This window comes from Papio anubis, chromosome 4 (assembly GCF_008728515.1).
Source record: "Papio anubis isolate 15944 chromosome 4, Panubis1.0, whole genome shotgun sequence".
Classification (NCBI taxonomy): Eukaryota; Metazoa; Chordata; class Mammalia; order Primates; family Cercopithecidae; genus Papio; species Papio anubis.
The window spans coordinates 53,136,391-53,152,817 of NC_044979.1; the positions used below are offsets into that span (position 1 = coordinate 53,136,391).

A 16,427-nucleotide genomic window follows, 5' to 3' on the forward strand; every position below is an offset into this window, starting at 1 on the left:
TCCTCAGCAGGATTCTTGCAGTCGCCTCTCCCTGGCCTCCTTGCCCCTCGCTCTGCCCATCCTCCAGTCCACCCCGCACACCCCACCAGAGTGATGTGAGCCCCTGCTCTGCCCACAACTCTTTGGTGGCTCCCACTTGTCTGCCTACAGAGTAGAAGTTTAATGTTTTTGTAATGGACTTCAGGGGGAAGGGGAAAGAGAGGGTGGGGAGGTAGACAGACCAGAATATTCAAGCATCTGGGGGCTGCAGGCAGGGGCATAGTGTCCCTTCCAGGACAGGGAGGCCATGGGAATTTAAACATGTAAGTGCTGCCTGCTCACTGGGTTTTCAGATGAGCAAAGGTAAGGACAATGGACAGCTCCTTGGGTGTAAACTGCAGCCAAACTTGTGAAGTCACAGAAGTGCTCAGAAATAGGGAATCCAGCCTAGGGAGGGAAAGTAAGACCAAGACAGCCGGGGAAGGAAGAAAATGGCCTGAAGCGGCCAGGCGCTGTGGCTCACACCTGTAATCCCAGTGCTTTGGGAGACCGAGGCGGGCGGATCACTTGAGGTCAGGAGTTCAAGACCAACGTGGTGAAACCCCATCTCTACTAAAAATACAAAAAAAAATTAGCTGGGCATAGTGGTGTGTGCCTGTAATCCCAGCTACTCGGGAGGCTGAGGCACAAGAATCGCTTGAACCTGGGAGACAGGTTACAGTGAGCTGAGATTGTGCCACTGCACTCCAACCTGGGCAACACAGCAAGACTCCATCTCAAAAAAAAAAAAAATACGGCCTGAAGGAAAGAAGAGGGATGAGCCACAGAGATTAGTAACCATGGTCCTTTGTGGCTGCATAGCTCATTATGATTTTTAGATGTTTTCATAGCCCAATCCTTTATGAGCCTAAAGACTATTTTGTGATGAAGATAAGAAAACAGAGGCCCAAAGAGATGAAGTGATGGGCTGAGATTACATACACAGTGGGACAGCAGAGGAGCTGAGACTTGATCCCTGGCCTTCTGGCTTCCAGTGCTGCAATAAAGAGCACTACCCTCAGTATTGCCTGACGTCAAGCCCATTCTGCCCTTCATTTTGTGGAATGACCTGGGGCAACCTTTCTCAGCCTCAGGCTTCACATCTATGAAATTGGGGGTGGAGATTAAACACGGTATTGCACGTGAGTGCATAACTCACTGCTCACACGTGGTAGGTGTGCAGCATGTGCCGCTATGAGCGCACACTTCACCTTTATCATCGCCCAGTCTCTTCTCAGAAGAGGAGAGGCAGCACAGCCCGATCCCCACCTAAAGCATTTGTTCTTACCGAGCATTGGTGGGGTGCCAGTTTGGTTTTTATTGTGTTATGTGATTTAACCTCCACCGAGAACATTAATTCATTCATCAAACATTTATCGAGCCCTTCCTAAATGCTAGATAATGTATAGGCTGCTGGGATAATTCCAGAGCAACATGTGTACTGGGACGGGGTTCCCATTGTCAGACAGCTCACAGTCTGGTCAGGACACATAGATGTAGAAATAAAACCTTGCCATAGGACATGATGAGTGCAGCAGAAACACCCAGGAAGGAACAGCAGGCACTGGGAGAGAAGAGGCTGTTTCCTCCGGATCTGGACAGATGGGGGAGTGTTCACCCGGAGAATGGGGGAGGGCACACCAGCAGGAGAGCCCGGCCCACGGAAAGGCACAGAGCCAGGCCGGAGCACTGGTGTTCAAGAAGTAAGAAGTCCAGAGAGGCTAGGGGAGAAGGTGGCTGGGGCAGGAGGGGTGGGGTGGGCCAGGCTATGAAGGTGGTACTTGGACCTCTGGGCCATGGGCCACCCACAAAGCCTTTCATGGTCAGATTTGCATTGGTAGCTGAGTGCAAACAGATTCGAACACACAGAAAGGCCAAGCCGGAAAGGTTGCAAGCGACGCTGAGGCCTGGACCTTTTAACAGCTGTTTAAGAGGTAGACTTTAGTCAGATTCACTTGTGAGTGACTGAATGTCGGGGAAGAGTCGGTTTTTAAATGGATGCTGATGTTAACATAGTTTTTCGGTTGTTGTTGTTTTTGTTTTTGTTTGTTTGACACAGAGTCTCCCACTGGCTTGTAGACGAGTGCAGTGGCACTATCTCAGCTCACTGCAGCCTCCATCCCCTGGGTTCAAGCAATTCTCCTGCCTCAGTCTCCCGAGTAGCTGGGGTTATAGGCATATACCACCCGGCTAATTTTTGTATTTTTAGTAGAGATGGGGTTTCACCATGTTGGCCAGGCTGGTCTCCAACTCCTGACCTCAAGTGATCCACCCACCTCAGCCTCCCAAAGTGCTGGGATTACAGGCCTGAGCCACCGCACCCGGCCTGATGTTGCTAACATAGAGTTTAAAAAAGAAAAAGTCTATTTAATTTGGGACAAAGAATATTCTGAGTTTGCTATAGGTCAGTGTGAAGACTAACTTTTTTTTTAATATGGCAAAAATGCCATTCAAAATAAACGCTTGAAGGTTTAAAAAGAAAATGTGCTTTGTTTTCTGGATGGAGGTGGTTCAGGTGCAAGGCTGCCTGCCCAGAACTGGATTCTAATACCAAAAAAGGAAAAAGCAGAGTGAGTGAGTGATGCCCGGGGGAGGGAAGGTGCTCCTGGGGGCTTTTCCTCTGGCAGGAAACTGGGAGCAGCAGGTGTCAGGGTACCTGGCCAGAAGCTGGAGCACTGATAAGTAGCCTGGGATGCTTTGCCTTTTCCTTATCTCTCAGCGTGCTCAGAAAAAGCTTCTTGAAGGCCAAAGGCTTAGGATGGCAGCCCAGGGTCTCTGCTCAAGGTGCCAGCTCCCAGCCTTCCTGGCAGGGGGATGGAGGGTGTTCTGTAAGGAGTTGCCCTGTCTCCCCTTGGGTCAGTGTTTCCTCCAGCACTGTTGGGAAACAGTAACTGTCTGGGCTGTACTGGCTGGAAGGCACTGCAGACAGAGCAGCTTGCAGCTCGAACAGCAGGAACCAATGACCTCTGGTGGCTGCCGAGGGGAGCGCTCCCGCTTGTTGCTCCAGAGCGGAGCCTGTTCTGGGCCAGTGCTGGGTGGGGACAGGGTACTTGGGGCTCTGCCTCACCCTGCACCAGCGCTCCCTGCAGAATCAAATTGCCTCCTAATCTCTACGTTCTCAATTCCTATCCTCCCAGGCTCTGATACCATTTCCTTATTGATGTGAATTTCAGTGGCCATTCATTGGAATTGTGTGGCTCTTCGTTCTCATTTGCGGAGGAAAGGCACTGAGCAGGTGCCGTTGATTAGGTCTAGGGTTATCCTTAAAACTCTCCTGGACTCTACCCAAGGCCACACTGCTGTAGGCACAGCTGGTCCCAAAGGCAGCCTGTGCAGCATCATATCCCCTACTGCATGAGGGTTCGATTTTTTCTTTTTATCTTCTCCTCTTCTCTGACTTGCTGACTTTTTCACAGTCCTAGGGCACTAGGACTCCTCAGGAATGTCAGGACACTTAGCACTCCTTATTCACCCAGCAGGTTTGGAGACCACCTTCTGCTCATGCCCTGGGAAGCTGTGAATAACAGAAGTACAAGAGAGACTAACAGACCAGCAGGGAGACCTGCACTGGGGCCTCCTGCTTTCAGAAAATTGGAGCAGCCTAGAGGGGGGCTCAGAGAGTTATTTCTCTGGAAGGCATCTTTGAACCAGCAGAGAGCCCCAATGCCTAATATACTTCAGGGTTGCAGGAGACAATATGTTTGTGCCTGAGGAGGCTGGAGTTCCTCCTTACTCCTCTTCCAGAATGTCCTATCCAGATGGGTCCTTTAACCCCTAGGCCAGGCTTAAGCAGTGTCTGGAATACTAGAGATGGAGAAGCAGGTGGGCTTGTGAAGTAGGGCTGACAGGTCCTGGAAAAGGGTCATTGAATCTGGCCCCACCTCGTTCTGCCTTTCTTCCTCACTGCCCCACCCAGAAGGAGTCCTCTAATCTGCATGAATGTGGAAGGCTGCTGCTCCCACCCTGTGCTGGTGCTTCTGCCTCCACCCTGTCCACCCCTCCTTCCACGGTGGGACCAGAAGGGACTAAGGAAGCAGAAGTTTTGTGATGGTGACCATGATTTGCACCCCACATATATACCCTACAAGTATAAGGTGGATGAGAGCAGATGCTGGGATCCTCTGTGCCCTTTTTGTTTAGTTACAGTTTATTGAGAGTCTGCTATGTGCCTGGCACTATGCTAGGCACTTGGTATCTATTACCTCACTTAATCACTTCAAATATCTCTTGTTATCTTCATTTGACTGATAAGAAAACTGAGGCACAGAGCCTGAGATAAGTTAGGCAGGGCAGCCACATATGTTTGTATGGGCTTTGCACTGCGTGAGGCCACCCCACCAAGGCAGGAAAGTGAAAGCAGCGCTCACTCCTTACTAGGCCAGCTGTCCTCTTTCTCATTCTTAGAGTCCTAATAGGCTCACTGAGGCCTTGAAACAGGGTAGCCAGAAGGCTGTGATACTGTAATGCATCCAGCAACAGAAAAGGCAGGATTTGAGTCTAGGTTGGTCTGATTTGAAAGCCTATATTTCTAAACCTTATCCTCAACCATCTTCCAACACTCCACATTCTATAAATTTGCCAGAATATTGACAAGGCACAGACCTTCAATTCAGTCATACTTGTTCTCCCTGGGTTTATTTGATTTGCTTCTGGCCGTTTTTACAATTCTTCCAAGTCAGCTTGTTCATTTTTCCTCCCACCTAACTGACTCAGGAGGAAATCCCACATCATTCTTCACAGCAGCTAATCATCTCTTAACCCAGTTGAGGAGGAAAGTCTTAGCCCATCGTCCAAGTCACTGATGAAGACACTATGACCTTCTTGGCCGGCAGTGGGTCCCTGTCGAGCTCTGCATGGTACCACTCTAGACTGAAATTGAGCCCTGCCAGCCCATTTTTCTTTTGTCTCTCCTGCCAGCACCACTCACCTGATAGCTGTGTGGTCTGACCACATTTCCCCAGTTTACTGAAGGTGTGCTACATGGGAGAGAATCCAAAACTGTGCAAAGGCCAGGAGAGATTAGACACTATGCCTCCTCTCTAACCACCAGGCCTGACACTCAGCCACAGAATAATATTAGATTTATCTGGCAGATGTTCTTATTTACCATGCTCTGTGGTTGAATACCTGTTTTCTGTTTGCTAAAAATGTTTACAGATAGGTCTTCTGAAAGTTTTCCCAATATTTTTCCAGACACACACGCAAAAATACCATTTATTCACTTGTCAGGATTTATGCAGTATCAACTGTATCTGTCATACCATGGTAGGAGGACTTTGTATCTCTGTTATTTACCCTGATTCTTAGTGATTGCCTGCCCCTCAGCCTTCTTGAATCTCCCAAGTATTTCTTCAACTTAAAGAATTTAGATTGGATATAAATAATTTCCTCATAGTAGCCGCCAAAAAACATCCAAGAGAGCCAAATTGAATTCCTTCTCCAAGGGCATTTTAAAAGAGGGTAAATTCCTTTTTATTTGGGATGACTTAATGCTATCACTGCTTGGAAGCCAAGAGGCTGGGTAATATGGCCCTTCTAAGGCTCTGCCAGTGAGTCAGAGATTCTTAAATTTCTGCCAGGCCAGCAGCATAAGCACATAGGCTTTTGTCGAAGGAATTGGTGGAGGAAATCAGACAGCTGAGAACTCTCATCACACACAAAACCCACAGCACAAATACCATATGTCTTCAGGCTCCTGCCTGTCAAATTCATCTTTACCCTGCTCTGGTAAGTGAAGAACGGCTGGCAATAATTTCTGCAGACCTAGAGACATTCTGAACCATTCTCTTAAGGCATATCTGTTGATAATCAAAGAATAGATCATGATCACCAGGAAAGTGTAGCTGGCAGAAGGGCAGCTGGCCCTGCGGCACATTGGTGGCTCTTGCAATGGCATCGTCATGAGTCTCCACCTCTGTTCTTTTGCAGACATCACTGGGCAGGGAGGGGAATCTGCTTGATGCCAAGAGAACCATGTTTCTTAAAGCCAGAGGACCCGCCTTGATCTAGAAAGATAAATTCAGACAGGCCAAGCACAAAGGAAGAAGACGTGGGCAACTAAAGCAGCACAAAAGAAACAGAGGTAGATATCGCCCCCATGTAGCAAGGGGGATGAGGGAGGGTGTTCTCGGCATTGGGTTCCTTTCCCAGGACCGAGACAAAGGTTCAGAGATGATGAGGAGAGAACTACTCCCAGTATATTAGACACAGCAGGGGAACAGGCTGCAGCCCTGAGCTCCCTGAAAGAGTTCATCCCAAGCGAACAAAACAGGCATTATGAAAGCAGCAGGGGGAGAGTGGGGACTCATCTTTCCCTTTCAAACACTGCTCCACAAAGAAAGGACAATCGTAAGTTGATAAATGCAACTAATTGTGCAACTTTGGAAAGGGTGAACATGCATCCTTTAGACTGAAGAGAAAGGAACTTTGAACGGCTTTAGCTAAGCTCGGGGGTAACTGCCAGGCTTGTTTGTCACCTAAGCAAACAGCATAATAAATTGCTGAGTCACCCATCAGGCTCTTGCCAACTCACCACCCCCTCCCAGGTCTCACCACCTGCACATGGAGGTGTTACTGTGATTAGACACAAAGAAGATGGGAGATGCCCATACTGTGAAAGCAGGGGTTAGAACCTTTTGGCTTCTTTCCAAATGGAAAAAAAGTCAAACCTGTCATTCAGGGTCCACAGCCATCTGGAAGGGGCATGCCCAAGGCTGGGACACTTTCCTGGCTGGGGAAGGTGACAGCAGAGGAAGTAAGGGGAATGCATACGGGGACAGTGAGAGGAAGCAGAGGACAATTCCAAGATGCTGGCTTCCCTGTGACTGCACTGTCCCCCTCTCTGCAGCATAGGCACACGTGGGATCTGTGCGTATGGGAGGTAGGGGGTGGGGCTCTTAATAGGCTCTTATGAGGCCGAGCGCAGTGGCTCACACCTGTAATCCCAGCACTTTGGGAGGCCGAGGTGGGTGGATCACGAGGTCAGGGGTTCAAGACCAGCCTGACCAACATGATGAAACCCCATCTCTACTAAAAATACAAAAATTAGCTGGGCGTGGTGGCGGGCGCCTGTAATCCCAGCTACTCAGGAGGCTGAGGCAGGAGAATTGCTTGAACCCGCGAGGCAGAGGTTGCAGGGAGCCGAGATTGCACCACTGCACTCCAGCCTGGGCAAAAGAGCGAGACTCCATCTAAAAAAAAAAAAAAAAAAAAAAAAAAGGTAGGCTCTTACGTCAGCTGGATCTTTTTGCTCAAGAAGGATCATCTCTGGGATTGGCTTTCCAGATTCTGTGGCACTGTCCTGTGACCGTTTCCTCCTTTGCTCTCTCAGTTCAGGACCTTGGGGCTGTTGCCAGCTATAGTGAAGAAAGACTGGCCCGATGGCTGGCATGTATACTGGGGGAGAGGATGGCAAGGTCAAATGCCTTTCCCGCCATCACTCAGCTGCCTGCTTCTGTGTCTTCTCAGTCCAGGCCAAGGCAGGTTCCCTTCAAGAGAAAATCCAAAGGTTTTGAGGGAGAGAAGGGATACCAAAGAAAAAGTATCAGGGACGGCTCCAGGTTCTCCTCCTTCACTCTTCTAAGCCCTTCCCCATTAGCTAATGAACACCCTTAGAACACACCCAAAAGAGCTCAGTCTCCCTTCTCTCCTCCTGCCAAGTCCTTTTACCTAACATCAGAGGTGTTTACTCAGTGGCCCAGCTCCTTACCGACTCACCTGGTCTTTGAAATCTTTGAAACATTCATGATCAGACATTTTTCCCCAACGCTTCCCATTCTTCAATCCAGAGGACTGCACACCAGGCTGTCTTTCCTGTTTCTGATGGGCTCCAGTTTCACATCCAGCTGAGTTCTGGAAGCATTGACAGTAGAGTATGAATGGGCCATACTCATTATATAGTGGAAAAAATTCCAAATTAGGAGACAGTCACAGACATTAGCAGGCCTGGCCCAAGCTCAGTTATACACAGTTGGGAAGGAGTGTCACCAAAGAGATGAGTCAACTGGCACAGTTCCAAATGTTGGGACCTGGTGCACCTGTGCTCGTGTGGCTGCCTTAAGGAACACATTCAATGCCAGACATTGACTTTAGAGGAGAAACGCAGACTGTGCTGTGAGCATTTGAGGGCTGCTTGACTTGTTTTTTTTGTTTTTGTTTTTGTTTTTTGAGGCGGAGTCCTGCTCTGTCGCCAAGCTGGAGTGCAATGGCACAATCTCGGCTCACTGCAACCTCTGCCTCCCAGGTATAAGCGATTCTCCTGCCTCAGCCTCCCAAATAGCTGGGATTACAGGCATGCGCCACCACACCCGGCTAATTTTGTATTCTTAGTAGAAATGGAGTATCACCATGCTGGTCAGGCTAGTCTTGAACTCCTGACCTCAGGTGATCCACCCGCCTCAGCCTCCCAAAATGCTGGGATTACTGGCGTGAGTCACCATGCCCAGCTGGTTTTTAAAATGTATTTCCATTTGTACAGTTGCTGTGGATTATTCTATCTCAGGCATCATATCTTTGTCTGCTGAAGGCCTGAGGGCCTAACATCTACATAGGGCATTTTTCACAGAAACTAGAGGCATTATATTAACTTGTACCAGCTCATGCAACAAGAACTAGATCTGCAACTTGCAAGTTCTAATTTCCTTTCCTGAACTAACTTGGCTTCACAAAGAAATATTAATACATCACAGAGGGCTGCCCAGGTACTAGAGCACCTTCTCTTCTTACTAGCTGTCCGTGTGTTCATATCAACACTTGAAGTTTGATTTTTTTCCCTAAAGAAATAAAAGTCAACAGATCAGAACAAGGGTGAGAAATTAAATCAATAAATCTTTTTGAACAGAACAGATTCTTCTAATTTTTTTTTTCCAAGACAGGGTCTCACTGTGTCACCCACACTGGAGTACAGTGGTGCAATCCTAGCTCTCTGCAGCCTCAAACTCCTGGGCTCAGGTGACTCTCCTGCCTCAGCCTCTCATGTAGCTGGAACTATGTGTGTCCACCAACGTGCCCAGCATATATATATATATATATATATATATATATATATTTTTTTTTTTTTTTTTTTTTTTGTAAAGACATGGTCTCACTGTGTTGTCCAGGCTAGTCTCAAATATCTGGCCTAGGCCGGGAGCAGTGGCTCATGCCTGTAATTCCAGCACTTTTGGAGGCTGAGGCAGGCAGATCACCTGAGCTCAGGAGTTCGAGACCAGCCTGGCCAACATGGTGAAACCCCATCTCTACTAAAAGTACAAAAATTAGCCAGGTGTGGTGGCAGGTGCCTATAATCCCAGTTACTTGGGAGGCTGAGGCAGGAGAATTGCTTGATCCTAAGAGGCTGAGGTTGCAGTGAGCTGAGATTGTGCCACTGCACTTCGACCTGGGTGACAGAGACTCTGTCTCAAAAAAAAAAAAAAAAAACCTGGCCTCAAGCAATCCTCTCACCCTGGCCCCCAAAACTCCTGGGACTACAGGCATGAACCACCACACCTGGCCAATATGTTTGGGTTTGGGGGGTGCCATTGGGGTCAGGGGGCAGTTGAGACAGGGTCTTGCTCTGTTGCTGAGGCTGGAGTGCAATAGCATGATGATAGCTCACTGTAACCTCAAACTCTTGAGCTCAAGCGATCCACCTGCAGCATCCCCAGTAACTAGGGCTACAGGCACATGCCACCATGCCTGGCTAATTTTATTTTTATTTTGTAGAGACTGGTCTCGCTGTGTTTCCCAGGCTGGTCTCAAACTCCTAGGCTCAAGTAGTCCTCCCACCTCAGCCTCCGAAAGTGCTAGGATTACAGGCATGAGCCACCACAACTGGCCACTGATACTATTTTTTTTTTGAGACAGAGTCTCGCTCTGTCACCCAGGTGGAAGTACAGTGGCATGATCTCAGTGCACTGCAACCTCTGCTTCCTGGGTTCAAGTGATTCTCCCACCTTAGCCTCCTGAGTAGCTAGGATTACAGGCATGCACCACCACCCCTGGCTAATTTCTTTTTTTTGTGGGTTTTTTTCCATTTGTTTGTTTGAGGCAAAGTCTCGCTCTGTTGCCCATGCTGGAGTGCAGTGGCGCAATCTCGGCTCATTGTAAGCTCTGCCTCCTGGGTTCACGCCATTCTCCTGCCTCAGCCTCCCGAGTAGCTGGGACTACAGGTGCCCGCCACCACGCCTGGCTAATTTTTTTTGTTTTTGTTGTTGTTGTTGTTGTTTTGGTTTTCTTGTATTTTTAGTAGAGACAGGGTTTCACCATGTTAGCCAGGATGGTCTTGATCTCCCAACCTCGTGATCCACCCACCTCAGCCTCCCAAAGTGCTGGGATTACAGGTGTCAGCCACCACGTCTGGCCAGTTTCTGTATTTTTAGTAGAGATGGGGTTTCACCATGTTGGCCAGGCTGCTCTTGTACTCCTGACCTCAGGTGATCCGCCCGCCTCAGCCTCCCAAAGTGCTGGGATTACAGGTGTGAGCCACCACGCCCAGCCTCTGATCTGTATTTTTAAAGTCAGGTTTATTGAGGTATAATTTAAGTTGTAAGAGTTTCGTCATTTGCATTTTTTTTCTTTTTTTTAGTTTGTACATGTAAAACATTTTTAATTGTGGTAAAATACACATAACATAAAATTTACCATCTTAACCATTTTAAATGTACATTTTAATAGTATTACGTACATTCACACTGTTGTGCAACCAATCTCCAGAACTTTTTTTCCGTCTTGCAAAACTGAAGCTCTATACACTTGTTCAACGGGCATAAAAAAAACTGCCCATTCTCCCTTCCCCCATTCCCTGGCAACCACTGTTCTGCTTTCTGTCTCTATGAATTTGACTACTCCAGGTACCTCATATAAGTGGAATTATACAGTATTTATCTTTTGTGACTGGCTTATTTCACTTAACATAATGTCTTCAAGGCTCCTGCCCGTGTCAGAATTTCCTTCCTTTTTAAAGCTGAATGATGCCACATTTTGCTTTACCCATTCATCCATTGATGGACACTTGGGCTGCTTCCACCTTTGGCTATTGTGAATAATGCTGCTATGAACATGGGTATACAAATCTCTCTTCAGGACCCTGATTTCTGTAACTTGTGGCTTTTTAAATGTCTCAAGGAATAAGCCTAGAAGAATTCTGTATCACCTTGTTTTGCATCTTTTTATCATTTGGAAAAAAATCAGGAATGCAGCCCTAATTTCACCAGGTAATATCTGTCTAGCGTCTTCGTGTGCTCACCCTCAAAGGGCTTCTTGTGCCGTTCTTCAGTGATACGAGAGTGCTTTGAGAATTGCCATTAAATAGAAAGGAACAGCAGTTCAGCTCTATCTCAGAGATTGAGACACTCTGATCAGGGACAGAACTAGCAGTGGCAGGGTTTGTTACAAAAAAACTGTCATTTTAGTTTCCCCTCACATGAGACTCGAAGCCCCACGTCACCCTTCCCCAGGCCAAGAAGGTACGTGGTCCGAGGGAGAAGTCCGTAATGTCCAGCCACAATCTGTTCCACTGCTCTGTGCCCTTCTCACTGGCAAAGATCTGTAACCAACAGCTGGGATCCTATTTCAAAGTCACAAAAGGGGCAGGGGCTGGAAGGGGGCTAAAATAATTTCATGAACAAGTTGATCAAAGAAATAATCTGTGAATGAATCTTAGAGAAAGGAGAGCCAGCCAGCCAGCCATGTGGACAGATAAGAGTCTTTGCCTGCCAAAAACAGCCCCTCTTTCCCGCCCTACATTGTCTGCAGGAATGTAAAAGCCATATTCTAGATCATTTGGCATTCAAATAGCTAAGTAGGCTTCACTCTCAGCTCAGAGATGACTGGGGAGCCCATGTTAGCATTCTCCCCTCCTGCCAGGAGGAAAAGGAATCCAGCTCAGGGACCAAAGCAAAGCTTATTCATCTCCTCTTTTAAGACCCGGAGATGGAGTTCTCCACAGCCCCCCAGACACAGGTCCTTCAGCGTTAAAGAAGCAGAGAAATCAAATGCACATCCCATACAGGAGAAATAGCAGGGAAGGGGGCTAAGGTGACAGATTCTGAAGAGTGAAGCACACCTTTGTGCTCTGCCTTCTTAAAATTCATCCTCTCACCTGCCAGCCTTGAGAATTGCCTATTTACATAACTAGCTGCCTAAAATGGAATATTGGATAATGCTACATGGCGGCTCACTCAATTTGAGCCCATCCCCAGGATGTGAGAGTGATCCAGAAGCCGTCCGACAGCACGCCATGCAGCACGCTGGCCTGAAGCCATGCCTCCTTGTGGTGTGATCCTGTCAGCACTCCGGAGCTAAGCAGATGTCAGGCCCGATCCGGGCCGGGCTGGGGGACTAGCTGAGCAGTGGGGGGAGGGGGCGTGATTCAGCAGTGGCACACTGTCTTCAGGGGACAAACGGTATCTCTTCCTGAGCTTCACAGCAGGCGCCTTGTTCTGCCCAAGGTGCTGTGTTGGAGACGGCCAACCTATAGGACCCGGGAAGGGGGGAGTTGCAGGATCTATGGGGACAGCTCAGCACGGGCGGTCATCAGTCAGCCCTGATGCCACCCTTGGCACTGTGCCAGCCTCGCATCCCCTGTTGATCCTTTCCAGGGCACAGAACTCTCTCCCATCAAAACTGGATTCATGCTGCTTGCTTATAGAAGGAGTATAAATAAGTGATAAGGAAATGTTCTGATAATGATAAGCGGGTATGGTTCCTCAGCAGACTAGGTGTATCAAAGAAGGCAATTGTGCGTGTTTGTTCATTTATTTTTCAGCGTTCCGGTTCCTGTAGTCAGTTTAGAGAAAATTCCTAACCTAGTGAAGGCAGATGGTGCCAATGTCAAAATGAACTCTACAACCACTACTGCAGTTTCTGCCTCCTCCACCTCATCCTCTGCCGTCTCCACCCCTTCTTTAATTAAGCCTGTCCTGATGTCCAAGTCAGTGCCGCCTTCACCAGAGAAGATCTTAAATGGCAAAGGAATTCTGCCATCCACCATAGACAAGAAACACCAAAATGGCACCAAAAACAGCAACAAGCCTTACAGGAGACTTTCAGGTATGTGTCAGTGTCATCAGGGTCTGACTCAAGATTAGACTGAAAGGGAGTGGCAGCCATAACCAAGGACTGATGTGCTCTTATCATTAAGCAGGTCTGTTTCATTTTAAGGGGGACGCAGAGTTTACCTGCAAGTAGGAACCCCACCTAAAAACGCAAGGGAAAACCAGGTCTTTTCTTCCCTGGGCAGATGAAGTCCCTCACTCAGTTCAGTGCTTAGTGGGAGTTACCCTAGCAACCTGGGAGGCAGGGTGCTCTGCACCGACCTACTCTGTACATTCCGAGGGTCTTGTGAGCAGGTGATTCTGTGTATCCATATCATGCAAACAGATTGAACTAGCCCTGGCTTCCATAGAAGCTTCACTGCTGGGAAGCTGGACAACACACAGGGTTCTCATGGTGCCTCAAGGCATGTGAGGGACAGCCCCGCCAGCAGCTGTGCTGCACAGGCACACACAGCCTCTGTCCTTTGGCCTCAGGAGTTTCCAGGTTGATTCTGCAGTTGGGTTTACAACTGTCTATCCCCCATAATCAGGTTGGAATTCCCAAACAGGAACACTAGGGCTGGCACAGCCGATAGGGTATTGGGACGGTCTCTTGTGGGTCTACTCCTTGGTTGTCTGAGCAGACACTGGGGTGCTGGAAGAGGCACATGGGATGATGGTTATCTGATGGTTATCTTTTAGAGGCACTTATATGGGTAATGTTTGCTTTGGATCTATCTGCTGTAGAACTAAATCTGGCAGTTTTTACTCTCTCCAAAAGACCAGGAGAAGCTATATATTTCATAACTTCTTCACACATCATGGGCACTCCCTGATGGTGGCCAGAGAAAGTAAAATGCAGTGACAGCCACCCTGTGACAGAGAAACTGTCCTCAGGTTAAGCTTGATTTGTAAGCACCCAGGGAATTGTGGGTAATTTTTATTGTCTACTCTGTATTTGTCTGTAGTTCTAGTTTTTCTATCTTTCATCTGTAACTCTTTTTAAAATTATGTCTGAAAAGTCCCTCAGGCCCAAAGCATTCAAATAAAGCAGGTATTGTACCTTGCACATCTTTGCCTGCACTGCTCACCCACTGTCAAGAGAGAAAGCTAGAGCCTGTTGCTCTCCCTAAGCACTGTGGGCCTCACGGTTCGGGCTGGAGCCCCCAGCGCCTGGCTCTTCCTGAATGAAAAGCTCAGTTTCACTCTTTAGAGGTGGTAACAACATCCCCAGAAAACCAGTAGGCGTGGGCACAGTGGCTGGAGGCTGAGGGGTCCTCGCCATAGCAGAAGCACAGCCTTGGCTTCCAGCCTGTAACCCCATCTGAAGTTGTTTGGGGATTTTTCTGCCGCACGTTGTTTTTGCATTTTGTGGGTTGTCTTGTCTCATTGGGTCTTTTGCTTGTTTCTGCCTCACTTTCACATTTGGCAGCCAGCTCCTACCCCCAGCCAACAGCCTGCTCAGCTCCAGGTCGACATGAGGCGCTGGTGTGGGACCAGGCACATGCCTGACTCTGACAGACCCAAGAAAAAACACCACACCAGGCAGCCTGGCCAGAAAGGGCCCCGAGCAAACCAGCATCTCCAGGCCTAGCAGGTTTTTTTTCTAAGTGAAGCTAAAAAAAAAAGAGAGAGAAAAGGCAGACAAAAAGCAAAAAAGCAGAGAGGCGTTTTGGTAACCAGCCAGGGAATCTGTCTTGGGTATAGAATAGTTTTCTTGTGCACATCATTGGTAACACCATTGCAACCTCCCCATGACCCTCAAAGCTTTGAAAATTGAATACATTCATTTATTATGTTATAATCTGAGCATTATTATATGCTCGGAGTTCACTCCAACAATTTCAGACAGTTTTCTGGCTAGGTAACCTTTTTTGAGTTTGCAGCCATTCAAGGGTCTTAAGAACATACCACCAATTTCTGTATACCCCGTACCACCAGCAGCACTGCTGCCAGTCTCCCCACATGCCCAGAGGGCTGTGTCATTCCTGCTCTGCAGGACTTACGTGTTTGCTTGGTGCCTTCCAGAAACAGCACAGGCCATCCAAGAGGTGGAATTTTAAAGCCCAAAGGATCCTTAAGAGATCACCTAGCCTGGGCAATGTAGTGAGACCCCGTGTCTACAAATAAAACCAAAATTAGGCAGGTGTGGTGGTGCATGCCTCTAGTTCCAGCTGCTCAGGAGGTTGAGCCCAGGAGGTCGAGGCTGCAGTGAGCCTTGTGATCACACCACGCACTTCAGCCTGGGTAACAGAGCGAGACCCTGTCTCAAAAAATAAAAATGAACAAAAGAGATCACCTCACATTCCCCTCATTTTAAAGGTGAGGACAGCATGATTGTCATCCTGGTGGGGGTGAAGGACCCAAGATGGACATAGAAAGAACAGGCTCCTTAGAAGTAACCTCCACACAAACTGTCCACAGTCAACTGGAAGGCAGGAGCTGGGGAAGCCTGGCCTCTCCGCACAGACATCCTTCATCCCACGAGGGCAGCCTGCCCTGTTTTATTCCCACGTGAAGCATCAGGCCCAGAGCAGTGGGGACAGGGAGCAGCTGTGAGATTAGCAGGCCCTGCCCTCTCTACACCTTCAAGTTCAGCCTTCTCCCCTGCCCCTGCTTGTAACACTGCCAGAGTGTCCCTCAATCAGGTAAATGGTGTTTGTGGTCAGCGAGGCTGTGTGCAAAGCCTGCGCTGAGGGCTTTGTCAAGCGTGAGAGAGGCAGGTCACTCCGACATGTGAAGGAATAATCTTCCACTTACATGGCTAAAACTAGCAGGAAGGCAGGAACTGGAGTCAGGGTGTCTGTACTCTTGGAGCAGCCCAGGAAAGGGGCCACTGGGTCTCAGGTGGCTCTCCCTGGTCTGCAGCCAGCTATGCCCAAATGCCAAGGACCTGTGGAACCATTGCAAGTAAAATAAAGCATTAAGAGCATTAAGAGCAGCACGGCTCCTCTCCTTCCCTTTGGTCCCCACTCCCACCCTATTCCCCAACCCTTGTGCTGCATTCGGCGTTGCTGCGGAAGCTAGACTTGGGAACTCTGGGTTCAGAGGGGAGCACCATTTTCCCCCAGCGTTCTGGAAGCACTTTAGCAGCTGGTTGAGAAAACAAAAAACAAAACAAAAAAAAAACAAAAACCAGATTGCCTGACAATGTCTCACTTGTTGGTGCAAATGTGCATTTTTTTTAAAATGTAGTCTTAATGCCAAATTCTATTTAGTCTCCTTTTTTCTTATATTTTTTGTTTGTTTCTTAAACCAGAGAGAGAATTTGACCCAAATAAACACTGTGGAGTATTGGATCCCGAGACAAAGAAACCTTGCACAAGATCCCTCACCTGCAAGGTATTTCTCTTTCCATAAAAAATACTTCCTGCTCTGGCTGGGGCCTTTGTCGAA

At 48.2% G+C, this 16,427-nt stretch overlaps 1 protein-coding gene across 21 annotated transcripts in view; it reads left to right on the top strand.

Annotated features, from left to right (window-relative positions):
* Positions 1-16,427, top strand: part of ATXN7L1 (ataxin 7 like 1) — a 271,623-nt gene that overhangs the window by 220,473 nt on the left and 34,723 nt on the right. For 20 of the 21 annotated variants that reach the window (XR_001901098.3, XR_002521130.2, XM_003896449.4 and 17 more), the window contains 2 exons: positions 12,764-13,047; positions 16,291-16,373. Coding sequence is in view for 19 of the 21 variants with exons in the window: in XM_003896449.4 (XP_003896498.3) it covers positions 12,764-13,047; positions 16,291-16,373 (367 nt within the window). In the remaining 2 variants the exon portion in view is untranslated. Of the gene's footprint in view, positions 1-5,946; positions 6,101-12,763; positions 13,048-16,290; positions 16,374-16,427 lie in introns of all 21 variants that reach the window. The other variant, XM_017957059.3, reaches the window with a different exon arrangement.